The 20,163-nt window shown below is 41.3% G+C and overlaps 1 protein-coding gene across 4 annotated transcripts in view; it reads left to right on the top strand.

Annotated features, from left to right (window-relative positions):
- Nucleotides 1-12,848: 12,848 nt before the first annotated feature.
- PLPPR5 (phospholipid phosphatase related 5) overlaps nt 12,849-20,163 on the top strand; it is a 55,672-nt gene continuing 48,357 nt past the window's right edge. Inside the window, exons 1-2 of one of the 4 annotated variants that reach the window (XM_045026311.1) lie at nt 12,849-13,030; nt 14,483-14,671. In XM_045026311.1, coding sequence (XP_044882246.1) covers nt 14,483-14,671 — 189 coding nt within the window. In that variant the 5' untranslated portion in view covers nt 12,849-13,030. Of the gene's footprint in view, nt 13,031-13,642; nt 14,672-20,163 lie in introns of those variants that run through there. The other 3 variants (XM_045026313.1, XM_045026310.1, XM_045026312.1) reach the window with 3 other exon arrangements.

Below are 20,163 nucleotides of genomic sequence, written 5' to 3'. Positions count from 1 at the left end.
AATAGTATGAAGTCAATCTTATTCTTTACTTTACCCTTTGGGCTTTTCAGTATTTATTTTCTGTCTAGGAAAGGTATTTAAAATGTACTGCTCAAAAAATTGTCACAGCCTACCAGTCTCTTTTCCTCTGCTACCAGTACCTACATAACTGCTACCAGTATCTATTAATTGTTTCATAAATCTGACCAGTGGGGAATTTTACGTAAGATACAGTAATGAGTCCTAACAGAGCAAGTGAGCAGCGGCTGTAGTAATTTATCAGTGACATTGGTAAATAAACAAGGAAGTTAACAGAAAAGCCTATTAGTATGAAGCTCTGTCATAAATACCTGTCTCTGCCATGCATTGGTTGCCTTTAAACAGCTTACATCATTGCTGAACAACAGGATCAGACAAAAAAAAGATTATTTTATCCAATTGAAAATACAAGGAAATATAAGAATTTAGGGAAAATCCTACTTATTCTCTCTCTCTTGATTTTTAACTGGGTAGGGCCTTTATTTCACATGAACATTGACACCTCCAGTGCCCCTTCTCACCTTGCTTGATCATTGGTTCAGTTCTGACTCAGGGGAAGCATACCGCCTATTGAATCTCCAGTAGCGCTTCCTGTAGCATATGAGTTTTTCATAAACATCTTGCATTCAAATACTAACTAGACCCAACCATATTTGGCTTATGAGTTCTGGTGGGATCACAGCCCAGAAGGCAGAAGAAAGATGCAGAAGACGGGATCTTGTGACACATGAAGAAATGATGAACAGCTCAGGTGGATCACATGACTGATCTAATTGTAAAACTGTGCACCAAAGGAGTTTTATCACTGGGCCTTCAAAAATCTTATTTGGGTCTGGTATGTGGAACATTTAATAAGTAGCACTCAGAGACAAATACATTCTTGGGAATTGAATATTGCTCCTACATAGTAACCATTCCTCCTTTCTTGAGATGAAAGCAATAGCCATAGCCTGTTTTATTTTAATCCAAGTCTTTTGTACAACAGTGCCATATGCTGAAGCTGCAGTAATCACCTAGATTGCTTTGTGGACTGGATTATTTAAACTTATTGCTGGATAGACTTATTTGTTAAAAAGGAAAAAAAAATAAAATGATTCACTACTAATTTCAATAATTTATTTTGGTACGGTTGTATTTAAAAAGTTACGTAAGGCAATCAGTCTTCTGTTAGTCATTGCTAGATAGGAATAATACATTATTAGAAAACAAAGCCATATCTAACCATGTTTGATTTCAATTTTAGAAGTAGCAACAAATTATTTTTGGCAATGAACTGAAAAATTAAGCTTCCAAGCATATCTAATATGGAGATAAATATCAAAGAAGATGATTTCAGCACTAATAGTTCACTGAGAGCAATGCAACTATAACAGGAAAAGAACTGATGCTGATGAAAAATGGTAATTGTGCTAATCACTTTTTTTTTTTGTCTTCTGACAAGAAAAGCACTGGAAGGCTGCCACTTGTTTGAAAATGGAAAAGACCAACAAAGCAAAATCATTCAATGAATGCTCTTTATTTTTAGAGAAATTGTCCAAAGCAATTCTCCAGTTTTGCTTTTGTAAGCTAGTCTGACCCTAGTAAGCAATAATTGTTTAAAAAATTTAAAGATTTGCTGAACAGTCGAGAACGAGCTGTGAATAACTGATGCACGTGAGACTCACGAAAGTGGTAGTCATCTCTCAAAGATGGTCAGCAGCGAGCTAACTGCCATTCAGTGTTTCTCCTGAACTACTGGTGTATTTCCAAGAGGAAAACAATTGAAGTAAATACCAACGGAACCTTCCTCCCAATGTCCTTTTCCAAGGGAATTGGGCACAACAAAAGGAGGCACCAATGACAGCATGACTCCCTCAGGAGTTATACTGCCAGGGGAAGCAGAATTCCAGGGATCAACAGCTCCTTAACACCCCTGAGTTCCAGTTTTCCAGGTTTTGACTCTCCCTGGCCCCTCCTCCCACCATGACTCTCCAAACATTATGCATTGAGAGGAGCTTAGTAAAGAAACTTAATGATGAGGTGTACCAGAGTAGTAGTTTACCTCACTGGATAGTTCTCCTGGCAAGGGAGAATCTGAGCCCCTTACCACACTGATATGAAAAGAACTCTCACTTTCTTCTCTCTGTGAGCCATGCACTCCTGATGTAACTTCTTGATATTTCTAGTAAAGTAATGATGGACAGTTTTGTCCTTGTAACAGAACACGTGGCTTATAAATCTGATTACTTTGTATTTCTTTAAAACACCCATGTTGTCGATATTTCTCCTGGACACACACAAACAGAGTGACAGGTTTAGCTGAAAGCATCTATTCAAGACATTATATACATTTGGCATTAAGAAGAAACTACTGACAGTGGATTTAAATTGCTGTATAGAAACAATTATAAACATTTCTCATTCTAAGCCTCTCTACCTTTAAGGTAATTCCCCAGTGTCCCCGTTATCATTACTGTTGTCTCTGGAGCTGCTAGCTGCAAAGTCAAGAGAGCAAAATTATTAAGTATGGGGTTCATGAACACAATGAGATCTTATGCACAGATATATGCATCTATTACAGACCCACAGCTAATACACTATACCTGATTTTCTTAAGCTTATTACTGAGTTTGGCATCACTGTATATCTATATGCAAGGTCAGTTGGGACAAATCTGAGATCGTGCCCATTCCTCCTGGCTGTTGTTCTTTGCTAACTGGAATTTTAAATGTTGCTGGATAGAAATTCACCACTTAGCAGATCAGATTAGTAAGGCAAAACATCCATAAACAATGATCAGTTATTCGCAAGTGAGAAGCACATTGTAGGAGAGTCTTGTAGTGTCATCCCAGTCAGTTCATGGCTTCCTCAAATTTTTGTCACACTGGCTATAGAAAACTTTTTGTTATCTTTTCTTATACATATGTATTAGCCTTTAATTTCCTTATTAATTCTCTTTTCCTGTCAGTACAGGTTTTCTCCTCGTTCAAACCAGTCTTTTGTAGCCTTCTGATTAGTTTATCTTCTGTTTTTCTTGCAAACAGGATTATTCTGAATTTTCTTACATATGCACAATTCTGCTTATGCTAAGCTGTTGAACGATTAGAACAGAGCATGTTCTGTCATGCCTGAATATGCCTGACTCCCAACAAATGTGTTCCTAAAGAAATTAAATAACTGGACATTAGGATGTCTAACAAGCGAAATAATTTGTTTTAAATCCAATTTGGTTCCTCTCCTAGTTACTATAAAGACAGCCTCAGCATGCTGTAAACTAACAATGACTTTATGGAACAAGGCTAACACCATGAAAATATATGGCCTCCCTAGACACATATCTTTTTAGCGAACTGCCCATTACATTTTCCGAAGGCTATTTCATGAAGGCTCACTAAGAAGGACATGGTCCTGCAGTCTTTATGTATGATATTCAGGTCTCCCATTTATTTTAATGTGTAAGTAGTTAAAAGAACAGAGTTCTTATGACATGACAGACCAATAAATATCATTATTTTAAAATGTTTCTACCTCTGAAAGGGTTGTATTTTATATGTACAAGTCTTCCACACAGCGTACATTTTGAAATAAATGATTCTGTGATAGTAGGTTTAAAAAAAAGTTGGGTTTATGTAGGCAAAAATTGCATGATGCTCCTTTCAAAGTCAATAGAAAACCATACAAGCAAGCTCTACCAGCTTCTTATGGACACACTGGAGTGTGAAGAAGTTTTAGCTGTGACCATCAAAAATAACCATAGTTCCTTTTATCATCAAATTGCAATATCTCCATGATCTATTGGCATTTAGGAAGGAACAATAACCATTCCCTATTCAGATAAGAACATAAGAGAAGAACATAAGAACGGCCATACTGGACAGACCAATGGTCCATCTAGCCTAGTATCCTGTCTTCTGCCAGTGGCCAATGCCAGATGATTCAGAGGGCATGAACAGAACAGGCAATCATCAACTGATCCATCCCCTGTCGTCATCTATTCCTAGCTTCTGGCAAATAGAGGCTAAGGACACTCGGAGTATGATGTTGCATCCCTGCCCATCCTAGGTAATAGCCATTGATGGACCTATCTTGCATGAACTTACCTAGTTCTTTTTTGAACCTATTTATAAATTTTGGACTTCACAACATCTCCTGGCAAGGAGTTCCTATGAATGACTAACCACTGAGTAAGAACATAATCGCCACACAGAGGTGACTAGATGGGCTGAGCACTTTCTCAGTTAACATCAGCATAGATTTTCAAGTGGATAAAAGGCTAAGCTTGTAACCTTGATGTGATGACAGATACAGTGCATTTATGATCATCTTTATAATAGCAATAATATAATAGCAATATAAGATGTTTAAATCATTGTATTAATTAGTCTCATTCATAGGTGCCGACCCTGGCTGCTCGACCCCCACCATGCCCGCAGTCCCAACCCTTTTCTCCACCCCTTCCATGAGGCCCCACCCCCATTTCCAATCCCTTCCCCAAAGTCTCCGCCCCCTCCCTCCTCTCCTCTATTCCAACTCCTTCCCCAAATCCCCGCCCCAGTCATGCCTCTTCCCTGCCGCCTCCTCTGAGCGCGCCATGTTACCGCTTCTCCCTCTCCCTCCTGGAGCACGCTAACACTGCCAAACAGCTGTTTGGCAGTGACCATGCAGGACGCGCTGGGAGGTAGGTGAAGGAGTGGGGACTCGGCGTGCTCAGGGGAGGAGGAGATGAGGTGGGGTGAGGGGAACTTGGCTGCCAATTTTTCCCTCTGGGTGCTCCAGCCCCAGAGCACCCACGGAGTCGGCTCCTATGTCATCATTTATTGTGAATGATCTGCAAATATAACTCTTTAGGAGAAGAGAAGTTGGATAAATAGCAACATTACCAGATCCAAATTGGTGAAATGAATTCAATAATATATAAAGGGAGTTTCATGAATTTGAACATAAGACCTTTATGTATTGTGCAAATGTCTGAACTAATTTTGGAATGTGTAAAACCTAGGCATTTAGATATATATCATGTAATGTATATAGTGCAGGTCAGAGTAATTTTTCAGTTCATGCTGCACTATTAATAAGGCAGAACTCTGCTTATATTAGCTATTGATTCAGCAGTGTGCTGTCCCAACATTACATGCTAATACTAATGTTCCCTGGCCATTATTTCTTTCCCTAAGGAAAGACTCAATGACTATATATTTTAGGCTGATGGGACTTGGAAACTTGTTCTTAATTACTGAGGTTGCACATGCAATTTTTATCTAACCCGTAGTCCCAAAAAGTGAGCTAAAGTTTGCCAAATAGAGAGTAATTTACAATCTTAAACTCAGTTACATTTTATGTGATAGTAATGGAATGCTATCTACCAGTGATGACAATAACTTTATAGCAGTGGCAATAATTTTCTAATTAATTTTCTAATTTATAGTTCTTATAGTTCAGATAACATTACCATTATGACACTCAAATATTCCAGTTACATGAGTATTCTGATTTCTGGGAAATAGTTTAAAGTACTAGACATAAAACACTGACTTTATACATTGACTAAAAATCCTGTTCTTTTTCTTATAGTAAGAGTTTAACAGTGGGTATGCAAGTACAGCCTGTACATTTTTGGAAGAGGTACAGCCCCCATATATAGTGCCCTTTCTTCTTTTTCCAAATGTATTGCTCCATCCTACTGAGAACTTGTACACAATAGTACTTTTCACTTCCACTTTTAGCTATCCTCAGATGATCACTTTTGCCATGTGCCTCATGGTTAAGTACTTGATGTGCTGTGACTGCTACTCATTATATCAAACTCCAATCACTTCTCTGTTACCCTGTCCTCCTTCCCATTTGTTTTACTTCTAGCTGCCATCTCTCCTCATATGCTTAGATTGTAAAACCCTGTAAGCTTTTTTGGGAAGAGTGTGTCTTGTTATTTCACATGTGCTGTGTCTAGCATAATGGGATGTCTATGAGCTACTGCAATTCAAATAATACTAATTATTATTAGTCTCATCACTAAGTGATTCATAAATTCTGTTATTCCCATTTCACAGATGATTGGTGGGAAATTTAGTGTCTTGTCTAAGACCACACATTGAGCTGGGAACAGAACCACAAACTGCTGATCCTCTGTCATATGTTCCACTTCCTAGAAAATGTTCTTCCTTATATCTTCCTCATTAAGGATATGATTCCTCAAGTATAGGTGTTTTGTAACTAAGAGCCCAATCCAGTTCCCAGTGAAAACAGCAGTAGTTTTTTCATGGACATAAGCACGGTTTAAATTCAGCCAGAGCTGTCTGGAGCAGAACTCTGGTAAATATTTTCAAACCTTGTGCAGGGGGTGGCCAACCTGTGGCTCTGGAGCCACATGCGGCTCTTCAGAAGTTGATATGCGGTTCCTTGTATAAGAACCGACTGCAGGGCTGGAGCTACAGGCGCCAGCTTTCCAATGTGCCGGGGGATGCTCACTGCTCAACCCCTGGCTCTGCCAGAGTCCCTGCCCCCACTCCACCCCTTCCCGCCCTGTCCCCTGATCCTGCTGTGCCCTCACTCCCCACCCAATCCCCCAGAGCCTCCTACATGCCACAAAACAGCTGATTGGGAGGTGCAGGGAGGGAGGGGGAGGTGCTGATTGGCGGGGCTGCTGGTGGGTGGGAGCTGCTGGAAGTGGGTGGTGGGAGCTGCTGGGGGGCTGCTGACATATTACTGTGGCTTTTTGACAATGTACACTGCTAAATTCTGGCTCTTTCTCATGCTCAGGTTGGCCACCTCTGCTTTTGTTGTTCTCAACGAGGGGGTCTGTGGCCCTCTGGGGAGCCATAAGCCAGTTTCAGGGAGTCAGCAGGGCCCTGTGACTGAAGTCCTGTTCCCCTGTGCACCCCTCCATGGGGCTGAAGCCCTGAGCCCTGCCGCCTATAGAGAATGGGGTGGGAGGGTGTGGTGGCCTCCGGGAAATATTCTCTGGGAATTTAAGCCTTGGACAGAAGTGGGAGTTGGCTTAGGCTGTAGGTCAAAGGAACTAGTCATGTGAGTATATAGTTATTCATTTGCATAAGTGTTTACTGGATCAAGCCTTAAATTAGACCTGGATCAGATCTGCCAACTTCCCCCACTGAACAATTCAAAATACCCTGTTGGTTAACTCTTAAAGATGTCTCAGTTATCAAACATGGGAGAGAAAACTGTATATTTGACTTCTGAAGAGTGTAAATCCCAGCTGAATAACCCTGCAACAGTGAACAAAGTAGTGCCATTTGACTAGCTTTTTGTTACAAGTGAAAAACAATGAGGAGGTCATATTCCAAGAAATGCACACTGTGTAGAGTAGAGAGACAAGATTGGAATTACAAGGGGGCTGCAGGTTTTGTATGGGTGCATTAACAGAACTGTGTGGAGGAAGCATGCACAATATATACCTGCATTATGCCTGGCTGTTGTCAAAACTATTACTTTCTCACCTTCATTTACATCAAATTCACTCACAGCATGTTTAAAAGAAAACAGAACCTGCAATCAGTATTTCCTTCATATTCCACTACAGCTAGAGTAATCAGATATCACAATTCATACAGGATACAGCCTTCATTTTCAGAGGACTGTCAGTGCCATTCCTCTTTAACTTCTAATGTAATCTGCATCAGAATCACTTTGTGATCCAAGCCCCATGAAGATTTGTCTAAAAATAAACATTCATCCCTGCTATTTGCAGGAATTCCTTACTCAATCCCATCTGATAAATTAGGGGCTCTTACTAGTTATTTTTTCCTCTCCTGCCAGAGCAAAGGAACCTCCGCAGATTTTGTGTGTGCTTTGCCTTTTTTCCTGCGCCATACTAACAAAAAATACTCCCTATAGAAGGACTGGCTTAACGTAGCATGGAAATATGGGACTGGAACAGCAATAGGGTTGGCAGATTCTGTCACTCTGGTAAAAAAGTGCTAAATAGGAGAATATATTTAGAAAATGGGGGGAAATTATTCTTTCAAACACACATACATAGCTCTAATTGCAGTTGAGGGGAACTGTGAGCAAAATTAGCCCCTCTGCATGAGTCTCACAAGGCCTATGCAACTCAAGGCTTAAGTGGTGTGTAGACTTTATATAAGTCCTCTGTACACTGGTGAAAGTCACCTTGTGTAATAACCATGAGTAGAACTGGGCCCTGATATTTCTTTGTTTTTAACAGGAATGGAGTGGGAGACAGAAGGTCTCCTATAGCAAGATATTTTGACATCCATCCACACTACCCTCCCCATCCTGAGCAGGTTCCTACACCCTGCCCTGAATGTTTGTGGCACTGATGTCAATGCAGTGAGTTCAAATGTACATCAGTGTAGCTGAGGGAAAGGATTTGGACTATAGATTTAACAACGTAGCAGTAAATATGTGAGTAAGGACTCTACCCAACATCCTGTGAAGGCTACTGAGCTGGATGTAGTCACAGTAGCTTGTTCATTCTTTCTGACTCACCAGATTTCATTTCAATAAGTTATTGGCTTTGTTTCTTTACCACCTTTTTGTAGCAATAATATGTTTTGCAGTTGGGAAATATTGTCAGAAATGATGTGAGGCACCTGAAGGTAAATGGATTTAAGTCTTCGAGTGGAATAGTGTCCTCAGTCTGAAGGTCACTATTTCAAAATATTACAAGAGAGTGAAGCTTCAGCTCTATTTATGGAAACGAACAAGAATCCATAAGGCTCTTAATTGGAAATATTTCATTGAAATTAATGAGACTATTCCTGAATAAGATACTATTTGACATAGGTTTTGCCACCCACTTTTTATCTGTGATTAGATGGGCAATTTGACCAATTCACTTTTTTATGCTATTTGCAGCACCTGAGAAACTGTTGGTCCTTGGCCTTTCTCTGCCAAACTGCCATTGCATAACATTAGTATAAATTAAAGGAATGCTGTAAGTAGAGACTATACTGAGTAGATTGCATTAATCACTGGGGATTGTGTCCTCGGTCTTGTATTTGTTTGAATTAATAAATATTTGTATATTTAACTGCTTAGCCAATAAATATTACATCCATAATATAATGTGTAGCTGTGGTTTTACTTGATCAGCCAACACTGTATTCACAGAATAAAGCTAATTCTGTACAAGATGTTTGTGTTTGTACAGTATGTATGCACAAATGGGGAGCGTGTTTATGAATACGAAAACCCAAACATCTGGCATTATTGGATTCTTGCAGAGCCTGATCCTGTATTCCAAAAGGAATCTCCAAGCATTTTTGTAAACTTTATTGCCGTATCAAACAGTTTCCTACTACACTGAAACATTCATAGTTTTAGAGGTAAACCATAGCAAACACTCTTCTAGAACTTTGGGTTAAATTTCAGATATTAGATTAAATCACTGGGCCTTAACCTGCCACTTTTTCTCATGCGGGTAATCCTTGCTCATGCAGGTAATCTCATTGACAACACTACAACTTCTTCTATGTTGACTAAGGTGGTCCTGCGTCTGTTGTATAACAACTTCTAGAGGGCCTAATGAGAGGAAGAGACAGATTAATGGAAGATCTTATTGTGCTAAGATTCTAGAATACTTTCTTCAATTACATTTAAAAAAAATTATTTACTATATATTTGTGTGTGTTAAGTACAACACTGGATTTTGTTAGTCAAACACAGTCAACATATTTGGACTTTGCTCCTTGTATCACAATATACCAAATATTTTGGACTGTTCAAGCAACCATTTCACGGTATGCAAATACATTTTACAAGTTACTTTTTTTTAAGTGGCATGTTGATTTCTTTTGAAAAATTGGAACTGTGGGGGGCCAATTTTGCGATACCCTGTGCTCCTAGGATGCCAAACATTGGTCCTCAACTCCAGTACAATTTCAATGGGAGTTGAGTACTTATTAAGCCACAAGAATGTCCCTGTATAATATTGATAGTGGACCCCAGTACTCCTCCAGAACTCAGTGGTAGCTGCTGCTGCTGGAGTCGCATTCTTTTCCAGCTTGTTGATTGGCAAGAAGCAAGCATTTTGACCTTAAAATAAGTAATCTGAGTGATTTGAATCAGAAATTTATTTCTTTCATTTTTAAGATACTTCTGATTTAACAGGTGAACACACCCAACAGGCATGAATGTCTATAATTCTGTAGTCTTGCTTTGGGGTTTTTGATTGTTTGTCCTGCCGTAGTTAAGGTTGTTTGTCACCATTTATATTATAAATCATGTTTTCAGAATTTTATAACAGCCATAAATATTCATTCAAGTCTGAAACTTTGCTGTCAAAACCTCAGCTTAAAAGTTATTTTATGGGGTTTTTTTGCATAAAAATGTTTTAAAGGGTGGCTATTTTAAAATTATGAATAAAAAGGGGCAGGGGGAATTACCCCTTGGTTCTGCAGGCTTGCTTATCCTCTTGTAATTTAAAATACGCATCCATTTAAAATTGATTTTGGCTTGTCAAAGATGCAGGATTGATAGTCCTACAGAACTAAATCCTCTATGGATCCTCAGAATAGCTATAGCAAGGGCAGCAGTTGCACAAGCCTTGTTACGCTTTTTGCAAAATATTATTCTATATTGGGTCAGATCCTTCATCAGGATTCTGATACTAAGAACCACAAGCAATTGTGGCTGTGAATATTCCATTTAAACATGTACAATTTTCCACTGGTATTGATTCAACTAATTAATAAAGTTTGCTCAGATCATGCACAATTATTCTCAATGAAAAACAATGTCTAGATATTTCTATATAATTTCTCCACTTTTTAGAATCACAAACCCCCCCACCCCCGTGGAAGAGCTATCATAGTGACGATGGTAAACTCCAATTTGACTTTAGGGATATAGGATCAGACTCTAGCTCTGTAAACCTTTTAGTAAGTTACTTATCCACTTGATAAGATTTCCATTAAAATTTAGGTTTGCTTGGTTGGAGTGGGTAGTTCATTCTCCATTTTCATTCGGACCTTGGCTTTTCTGCTGAGATAACCAACAGGGTGCTAATTGTGTAATGGTTTTTTTTTTTGTTTTTTTTTGGTGATGTATTGGGGACTAGATTGAGACAACTGAACTCAAATGAAAAATTTATATTGATTCAGCATATTAAATCCTGTATTCTAGTTTGCTGTACAATATATTTAAATGTGTCTGGAAGCCACATACTTTAGAGTGCCCAGCTAAGATTTGACAGTATTATAGAGCAAAAGAAAAACAAGAGTAAAGTCTCTTAATTGTAAGCGTTTAATTTCTTTAAAGGCTCTATGCTGAACTTAAAAATAGCAGATAATACTTCATATCAACAATGAAGACACAGCAGCTGTAGCCTGCTTGTTTTTCCCCAAACATGCATCACTCTTTTGCTACTGATGTCCCCTCTGTACCAGCTTCAAACAGGCTCATTTTATCAGCACAAGAAAAAGACCATTTCCTGCCCTTTAATGAATATGTGCAATGCCAGTTCTGTTTGCACATCCAGGAGGAGAATTTGTCACACAGCAGGTATTCCAGAATGTAGGATGCTCACAGATGTTGCATTAACTAAAAATTAAAAAGATAACATTCTCTTGGTGATTTTGTCCTGCTCCAATACACATTCCCTGAAATAAATATTCAATGTTACTTTAACATTAGTACCCCCAACAAGGAACATTTTACATTAGTAAAAGCCCCAAATCCTTGCTATATGGCACTACGCCATATGCTCATACATTAAACATCAAATGTTGCCACTTTTCCTATGTCACTCCCAGTGAAATACATTGGAAGCTATGGGGCTGAACCAATGCCTATCAGTCAGTGGGAGTCTTTCCACTGAGTTCAAAGGGCATTGGATCAGGCTCTATAACAATAGTTATGTATATATTTAGCTAACTAACAATGCACATTGAGCTATTTTGACACAGATAGGTAGGTCACTTTCAATGGTTGCTGGCAGCTGCACTAAGGAAAATAGAAGTATTTGGGCAGAGCAGAGTTCACCACTAGATGTCTCACTGCATATTAACAGTTTATCTAACAAACTAATGAAATCTGATAAATACAAATGAATTCCTTTAAGGCCTCTTTTGGAGAATAAGTTCAAAATTGAAGAAAAAATAGACTTGGTTTGCTCCACAGCTATAAAGAACATATTCTTTCATGCAGTGGTTAGAAATGAGTGCATGTAGACTAGCATCATCTTGCAAGACCAGGATAATACCAAGTTAATGCTCCTGAACCCTGGAAGTAAACCAATTTTTCAAGACTTAAGTACAGCTAGTAGGAAAACACTCATATACTGCATGAACAGAGAAAGCAAATCTGGTTCACAACTGAGATCAGATTGATTGCAGTAACAAAGCCAAGTAACGTTTTAAAATGAATCGCTTCTCGGCTCTTTGAGCCAGGGCCGGCTCTAGACCCCAGCGCGCCAAGCAGGCGCGTGGGGCGGCCGTTCCCTGGGGGGCGGCATTTGGCTCTGCGGCAGGTCCACCGGAGCCCGGGACGAGGGAACCTGCCGCAGGCATGACTGCGGCGGGTCCCCTCTTCCCGCGGCTCCGTTTGAGCTCCCGCAGGCATGCCTGCGGCAGGTCAACCGGAGCCCTGGAGGAGCGGACCTGCCGCAGGCATGCGTGCGGGAGCTCAACCGGAGCCGCGGGAAGAGGGGACCCGCCGCGGGACCGGGGAAGGGGCGGCGCTGCGCACGGCTGCTTGGGGCAGCCGATTTTCTAGAGCCGCCCCTGCTTTGAGCTCAGCTCAAGTGTGGCCTTGTAAAAGACCGTTTGAGCTTTCTGACCACAGTCTCTGGCTTTTGTCCTTTTAGGACACAACCTTAAAGTTACTTATCTGTATTTACTTTTTTGGAGTTCTGATCTGAGAGCATAACTTTTTGAAGAATATATTGGTACATCTGTAAAAGAATTTACCATTTTTGTTTAATCTTTAAAAGGCTTGCATTTTTTAAATTAGAAGACTCCTTTTCCCATTTATATTTGTAAGTGTGATTTCCTCAAAGGATGGAGTATTTATTTGTTTTATTTTATCAAGTTAAATATACATTGTCCTCTTTCAGGTAAGATCCTATTCATGTGCTGGAGCAGCTTATATGAAGTAAATATACATATAAAGCATTTAAAGAATACAGTAAAAGCATTTAACTATTGTACTGCTGTAGGATAGCATTGTTATAGTACTATTGAAAAGTATATTGTAGTTTCTGAGAATTTATTAGAAATTTAAACATTCTTAATGCCCCATCTCACTAAATATTTGTCCTAGGAATGAAGTTGTTTCACATAAGAAGCAGAGCATAGAAAGTGTGTGCTTAGGGTCTGATCAGAGGCTCACTAAAGACAACGGAAAGACGGCTGCTGACTTCAGTGGTTTTGGCATCAGCCTCTTATAATCCAACCTTGTTAACTAAATTAAAATTCGATAAGTCTGGTGGTGAAATAGGCTCTGGGGAGCTTTCGATCCATTCTGCTGCTCTCCCTCCCTCTCATTGCCCACTGGAGTGCTTCAGGTGGGACTGTCTCGGGGGTCCTCTAGGGAGCTGCACCCACAGCGTTGGCCCTAAAGAGACAGCATCAGTGTGCTTGTCTTGCAAACAAACTGCAATAGGGCAAAGTTTGGGGGGCCCGCCCTTTGCTAAACTCCCTGGAATCCCCGTGCAGCATTTTGGAAAGCGAGGTTAAAGCAGATGATGAGCACGAGGAGTCTGCCAGCGTGTGTGTGTCTCCCACGGGCTGGCATCGCTGGCTTGGAGGAGAGCTCCGCAACGCCAAGTCTAGCAAGCAGCTAGAGTGGAGGAGGCGGCGGCGGGGGCTGTGCACAAGGCTGCTCCGCACGGGCAATTATTGCTCCAGCTGTTTGGACAAAGAAACAAAATCCTAAGGGAGGAAAGGATTTGGCAGCCTAGGAGCGGCGACTGCGTTGCCTGCCCGGAGCCGGGCTCGGAGTGACACTGGGATTCCCGCCCCCTCCCGCGGGAGGCTGGCGCTGGGCAGAGGCGTCAGGCACCTGCCCGGGGGCGGGCTTGGCTCGAAGGCTGCGGCCCCAGCGCCACTGGAGGGGAACCCTCGGCTCCGCTTCTCAGCCGGGCTCCCCGCTCCAGGGGCTGCTCCCGGGAGGGGACCCGCCTCCCCCTGCACGTGCCCGGCCGGAGCTGGCGCTGCTGCCCGGGGCTAGCCGCCGCCTGCCCCCGCAGTGCACGAGCCTGTGCTCGGGCGGAGCCGCCTGCCGGGAGCAGCCCATGGGCAGGGGCTTGTGCCCTGCTGCAGCTGCCCGGCGCTAGCCCATGGGCCGAGCCGCTGCCCGGAACTAACCAGCCTCCTGCGCTGCCCATGTGCTCCAGCCCGCGCCCGGGCGCCGCCGCCGCTGCTGGCTGGGACTAGCCGCCTCCTCCCCCGGTGGATGCCGCCGGGGAGCGGGCGGAGCGCGCCGCCGGGGAGGGGGGCTGCCGCGGCCGCCGGAGCCGGAGCGCCTGCCAGTGCCCTGTGCGCTCACCAGCATGCTTTACTTCCAGATGGTGATCATGGCAGGGACCGTGATGCTGGCTTATTACTTCGAGTACACGGACACCTTCGCGGTCAACGTGCAGGGCTTCTTCTGCTACGAGGGCTCCTACCGCAAGCCCTACCCGGGCCCGGAGGACCGCAGCGCCGTGCCCCCGGCGCTCCTCTACGCGCTGGCCGCAGGGGTCCCGGTGCTGGTGGTAAGCAAGAGCCGCTTCTCCCCTCCCTGCCTCCCCTTCTCAGTCAGGCGGCGCTCCGGCCCCGGGGCTGCGCTGCCCAGCCAGCGCCCGCGAGGGACAGAACTTGTTGGCAAGGCGCCCCCGAGCCCGGGGACCCTGCTGAGGGGCAGCTGCGGGCTTTGGTGCAGGGCGAGGGCTGTGCTGAGGATCAGGATAACGGGGGTGTTTCCTTGGTTAGCATGGATCTGCAGCCACCATTTGCCGTGGCTGGGAGCAGGAGAGAGCCGATTTCTTGGGGAGCGGGTGCGGGGGGTCTTTCCCTTTCAGTTCCTTCTAGGAAGGAGCCTGCTGCTTTCCCAGGTACCAGTGTGTTTGGGCTGCGGGTTACCCCAGCAATGGCAATGGAAACCAGGGGCAACAAAGCCCCCCAACGCCCGGGGCCATTTCCTAATGTCTGCAGGGGAGTCCTCCGAAGTTCATTTTTATCATGGATGTCTTAACCTGCCCCCTTCAGTTTGAAACCACAAATTGATTTCTTAAGGGGGAAAAAAGTGTATGGGCTTATTTCTTTCTTTCAAAGCAAGTGGGTTAGTCACCGATCAAATCAGCGAGCTATATTCCCAGAGCCTATGCTGCTAATGTCCACAAGCCAATATTTCAGCTACTAGTCATTAAAAGCTATATTTCTGTGCATTTATTTTCTGAAAGTAAGTTGATATACAAACTGGACTAGACAGTGCTCCCTTTAGTGCACTGGGTAGGTGGAAAATAAACCTGTGCACTTGTTATTTTGGTGTGGGCTTCTGTAAATAAGATTTATGTAAGATTAATTTCAGTGGTTTTCTTCCCTTAGAAACATGCAAATGGAAACATAATAAAACATCTGCCTTTAAATTGATGAATGTACAAGTTGTAATGTCAGATGACAGGGACATTGGCATCATTTAATAATCCCTGATCATATTGTGGAGGAAAGAGTCAGAGGATCAGCCAGGGGAGTATTTAACCATTTGAGATGATGGGGCACACAGGCAGGAGCTGCTGTTGTTTCCACAACACTAAAGACCAGAAGGAGCTTGACAGACAAGAAAAAGGGCTCTGGAGATTGAAATTGTTTATTTTACAAATGTATTCCCCTTCAGCAAGTTATCTTTAAAACACATTTGAGAATAAATTGCTTTCTCATCAAGCAGGTTCTGTCAGTAATCTCTAAAAACTAATTTCATCATGCCACTGTATTACCACGATGTTTCTGATTGTGTTAGATCCTCCAACACAAAACCTTAGGGCCAAATTCTGCCCTCATATTGAAGTCATTGGGGTTGGATGGGTATAATTATGATGGATTTGGTCCTTGTTTTCTAGGGATTGAAATTGCACCCTATGGTAACATGTGTTGTGTAGGTTTTTAGTCCAGGATTCATTTTAACAAGCGTTACTAAAACAACCAATTCTGTCATTTTTTAGGTTGTAAGAAAAACGTTTTGTACGTCTGGACTATTCTTTTGCTGTTTTCAATACCCAAATGTCTGTTTTGTTGTGTTTTGTTTTAAACTCTAACTTTTGCAGCAGTTTGACTCCTGCGGTTGTAGTAGGATTTGCTATAGCCCAAGATGGTAGTGACCAAAAATTATTGATGTCTGACTGCCATTTGGTGTACTAGGTAAAATAAATTGGCGGTTTCCATCCATTCTCTAATAGTTCTATATCTCAATTGGTATCAGTTGGCACCTTTGTCAATGACAGTCTCACCACAATGAGCTACTGATTGAATTGGTAGTGTTGTGGAGGTTAAACACAGATCAATTGAGTTTACCCACTTCTCGTTTGCAGAATATGGAGTTTAATGTAGGTTAGTTTAGCCATTTCTTTCTTTACCACTACACCACTGCTCTCTCCCCCTAGCAAAGGCCCCTCTAGAAAAGTGTTTGAGACACATTGGCAGGTCAGGGCATGGAAGCTTGCACTGCAGTTGCCTATGCTGTACCTCTTCCTTGGATAAACAGGAGACTTCAGCCTTTGGGGATGTCAAGCTGGCATCTGTAACAAACACTAAATTAAATTAGTAAAGAAAAAATATCGGGCAGGCCATGGGCTAAATTCTACTATGATTCACCCTGGGTAATCCTGTTGAACTCAGTGGATTTTCATGGGATGTATTTTAGTGAACACTTTCAGCCCCATCGTGCATATTATGGATGAGGCTCTTTTATTTTACTTTGTTGATTTGGCTTGTTTCTTTTCTGTGGAAGAAGTAAGGCTGTTGGTTCTTTCCAAATCCAAAACTATTTATAAGCTGTTGACCAGAGTCAACCATGGTGGAACTCCACTGATTGAGTTTTCCTAGGGGTGAATTTGGGTCTGTCTTTGCTACTGTACTAAGCACTCTGTCTGCCTTTGTAGTTCTTCCACGTACTGGTGTGCAAGAGAACTAGTCTGTCTTTAAAAATGAAATGCAGGGAAGATCTAAAAAACATGTCACATGGCTAAATCTCTGCATGCATAGCTGAAAATGTAGGATGAACAGGAAGATATATTTCCACAAATAAAGATATTAACCTTTTAAAAATGTTTGCTATGGAAAAACTGTTTAATAAACATTATCATGTTTGGAAGTATGTAGGGAAAAAAAATCCCCCTACCTGAAAAGTTATAAATGGGAAACAAAATCCAAACGATACTCTTATTCATGCTAAATACTGGAGCTGGTTGGAAACTTTTGACAAAAACAATATTTTGATGAAAATGGAGGGGGGGGGGGAAATCACAAATTCTTGCAACATTCTCTCTCCCATTTTCCAAACAGCTCTGAAAAGCACATTTTTCATCCTTAAATTCACATTATTTCTACTTAAGCTGATCAAGAAAAATAGCCTGGACTGAGTGGGAGGACATCAGGAAAAGCTCTCTGACCCATTTTGGTACCAGATGAGCTGGAGAACACTGTGGGGAACCAACAGAGGGAAGCTTAAGGTATTTCTGGGGCGAAGATTGTTCTTTCTTTTTGTGGGAGAATATTTCTGACTGAAATGGGGTAAGTGCACTTTAAGGAGTGTTGGGGAGGAACCGCTGTGACTCAGATTTGGTGGCCAGGACCGCTGTTTTTTGAGGGAGGGGCCTTAGGCCATAGTGTTTTTTGCTGGTGGAGCTTCTCTTAATAGGTGTGAGTGAAGGCCTCTGTGTATCAAACTTGGGGGCAACTGTGCTAAGTGGGGGAATAAGCAGGCTTCCCAGTGACTTTTCTCTTCCCTAATTCCTGCAGACTCTGCATAAGTGGGAAGAGCCAGTTCATGGAGGAGCATGTAACGTGTATGTTTGTTTTGAATTGGATGAGTTGCAACACAAACTATCATAGTATATACTGTGTTTTACATAATATTTTAATATTATACAGAACATGTTGCTGCTAATGAGAAGTTCCAGGAAAGACCTATTCAATTCAATAATAAGCAATTCATCATCCGTGCTTATACACATCCAGTGACTAGACAGCCCTATGTAGAGGGAGGGGCTGCAGCTGCTATTGCTTCCTATTGAATGGAGCAGCAGCTGTGGAAGGCCTGGGGTAAAGTCTAACAGCTGCTTGCAGGTTAGGGAAAATTTCATCACCAATGAGACTCCCATATTATAACTGTTTTATGTGGTCTTCTTGCCAGGAGATATGAATTTCATCTTATCAGAACATACTATAAGAATCAGAACATGCTATAAGAAAGCAAAGTGTGTGAGATGTCATATTGAGATCAGGCTCCATGCTATTCAATGTAGATTGCAATATTATTTGTAAACATTTCCCACTTTTAGTTATCCCTTTAGATATAAAATCATGACCTATACAAGAAGACCTAGCTGCAAACAGGCATACTGTTTGTACTGGGAGATATTAAGTCATATCTTTTTAGAACACACTAAGAATACAGTGCAGTGCAAAATGTGGAAGAGGTTGAAATTATGAGATCTCAGCAGAAGAATTTAAATGGCTCCGGTGATGTGATGTGATGTGAAGATCAATGGATCTGAAGATCCAATAGATTGTCAGTAGAATCTATAGGCTTGGCTTTTCCTCCTGACCTTTTATGTGAGTTGTGGATGAAGTAGCAGCTTTAGCCGAGACTTTCCTTATTTTTGTTGTTTGAAGAAAAAAATGTCCAGAATGACACTTGTATCTGAGAAATTATTAAAACCTTCTTTGTAACTTGAAGTGAAATGTAAATGTGGAAAGAAATGTGGTCTTGATTGATTCTATTTAAAAATATGAAAAAAAGAAACATAGAAATGATAAGTTTTGTGTTCAGTGCTATTTAAACCTTTTCCCAAAGTGCCAGATTTTGCTCAGCAGGCTGGTTGCTTTTTTAGACTTGTTATGACAGATGTAGTTTGAGAAATATACGTCAGTCTAATCCTTTAGCTTCCAGTGGAAATGATTTGTAGAATTCTCAGCTAGTTGCTCATGTGTTTTCAAAAGCTACAAAATGATCTGTTCTGCTCCATTTCTTTCTGGTAGACCTTAGTAGTATTTTGCAAAGGTCAAAATGATTAACTGAACAAAAGAATGATTTTAGTGGCTACACATACTAGTGCATATAATTGATCTTGACAACATTATTTAAGCAAATAATCAGTGTAAAACAATGGGTGATAGGAACTATAATGTATATTGATTGCTTTATATAAACTAGGAGGAGATGACACATTTTCATTAATACATTGTGTAAACACTAAGAGTTACCTCATGCTAATGTTTGTTTGTTTTTATATCCAAGTAATAAGCAGATGATTACAGTACATATTCATAAAACATTCACAGTTCTGTTTGTTTAGGCAGATTCCTAGCATATTCATATTTTCCCTGTAAATCATTTAGTTAGTAATTTGTATTTTAGCATAATTCTCTTAATATCATTGAAAAAATGAGTTTCACTTAGAGAAAATGTATTGTTTTTTTCAGTAGCTTGCATGAACTTTTTCATTGGTGCAACTGAAAGAAGTAACTAATGTCAAAGTCAGATACTGTTTGGGCTAACCTAGATGCAGAAACTCCCTTCTCACTGCACTTTTGGAGCAAGGACTTCTGCATCATATGTAATGCATATTGAAAAATAATAATTCCAAGTATACGTACAAAATTAGCTGTTACCACTCAAGAAAGAGATCTTGGAGTCATTGTGGATAGTTCTCTGAAAATATCCGCTTAATATACAGCAGCAATCAAAAAAGCTAACAGAGTGTTCGGAACCTATAAGGTAATAAGACAGAAAATATCATAATGCCCTATATAAATCCATGATATTCCACATTTTGAGTACTGCATACAGCTCTGGTCACCCAATATAAAAAAGATATATTAGAATTGGTACAGAGAAGGGCAACAAAAGTGATTGAGGGTCTAGAACAGCTTCCTTATGAAGAGAGATTAAAAAGACTGGGACTGTTCAGATTGGAAAAGAGATGACAAAGGGGGGATATGATAGAGGTCTATAAAATCATGAATGGTGTGGAGAAAGTGAGTAAGA

This window comes from Mauremys mutica, chromosome 8, assembly GCF_020497125.1.
Source record: "Mauremys mutica isolate MM-2020 ecotype Southern chromosome 8, ASM2049712v1, whole genome shotgun sequence".
Taxonomy (NCBI): Eukaryota; Metazoa; Chordata; order Testudines; family Geoemydidae; genus Mauremys; species Mauremys mutica.
Note: the sequence above shows the minus strand (reverse complement) of the source record. Positions and strands in the feature narration are given on the sequence as shown.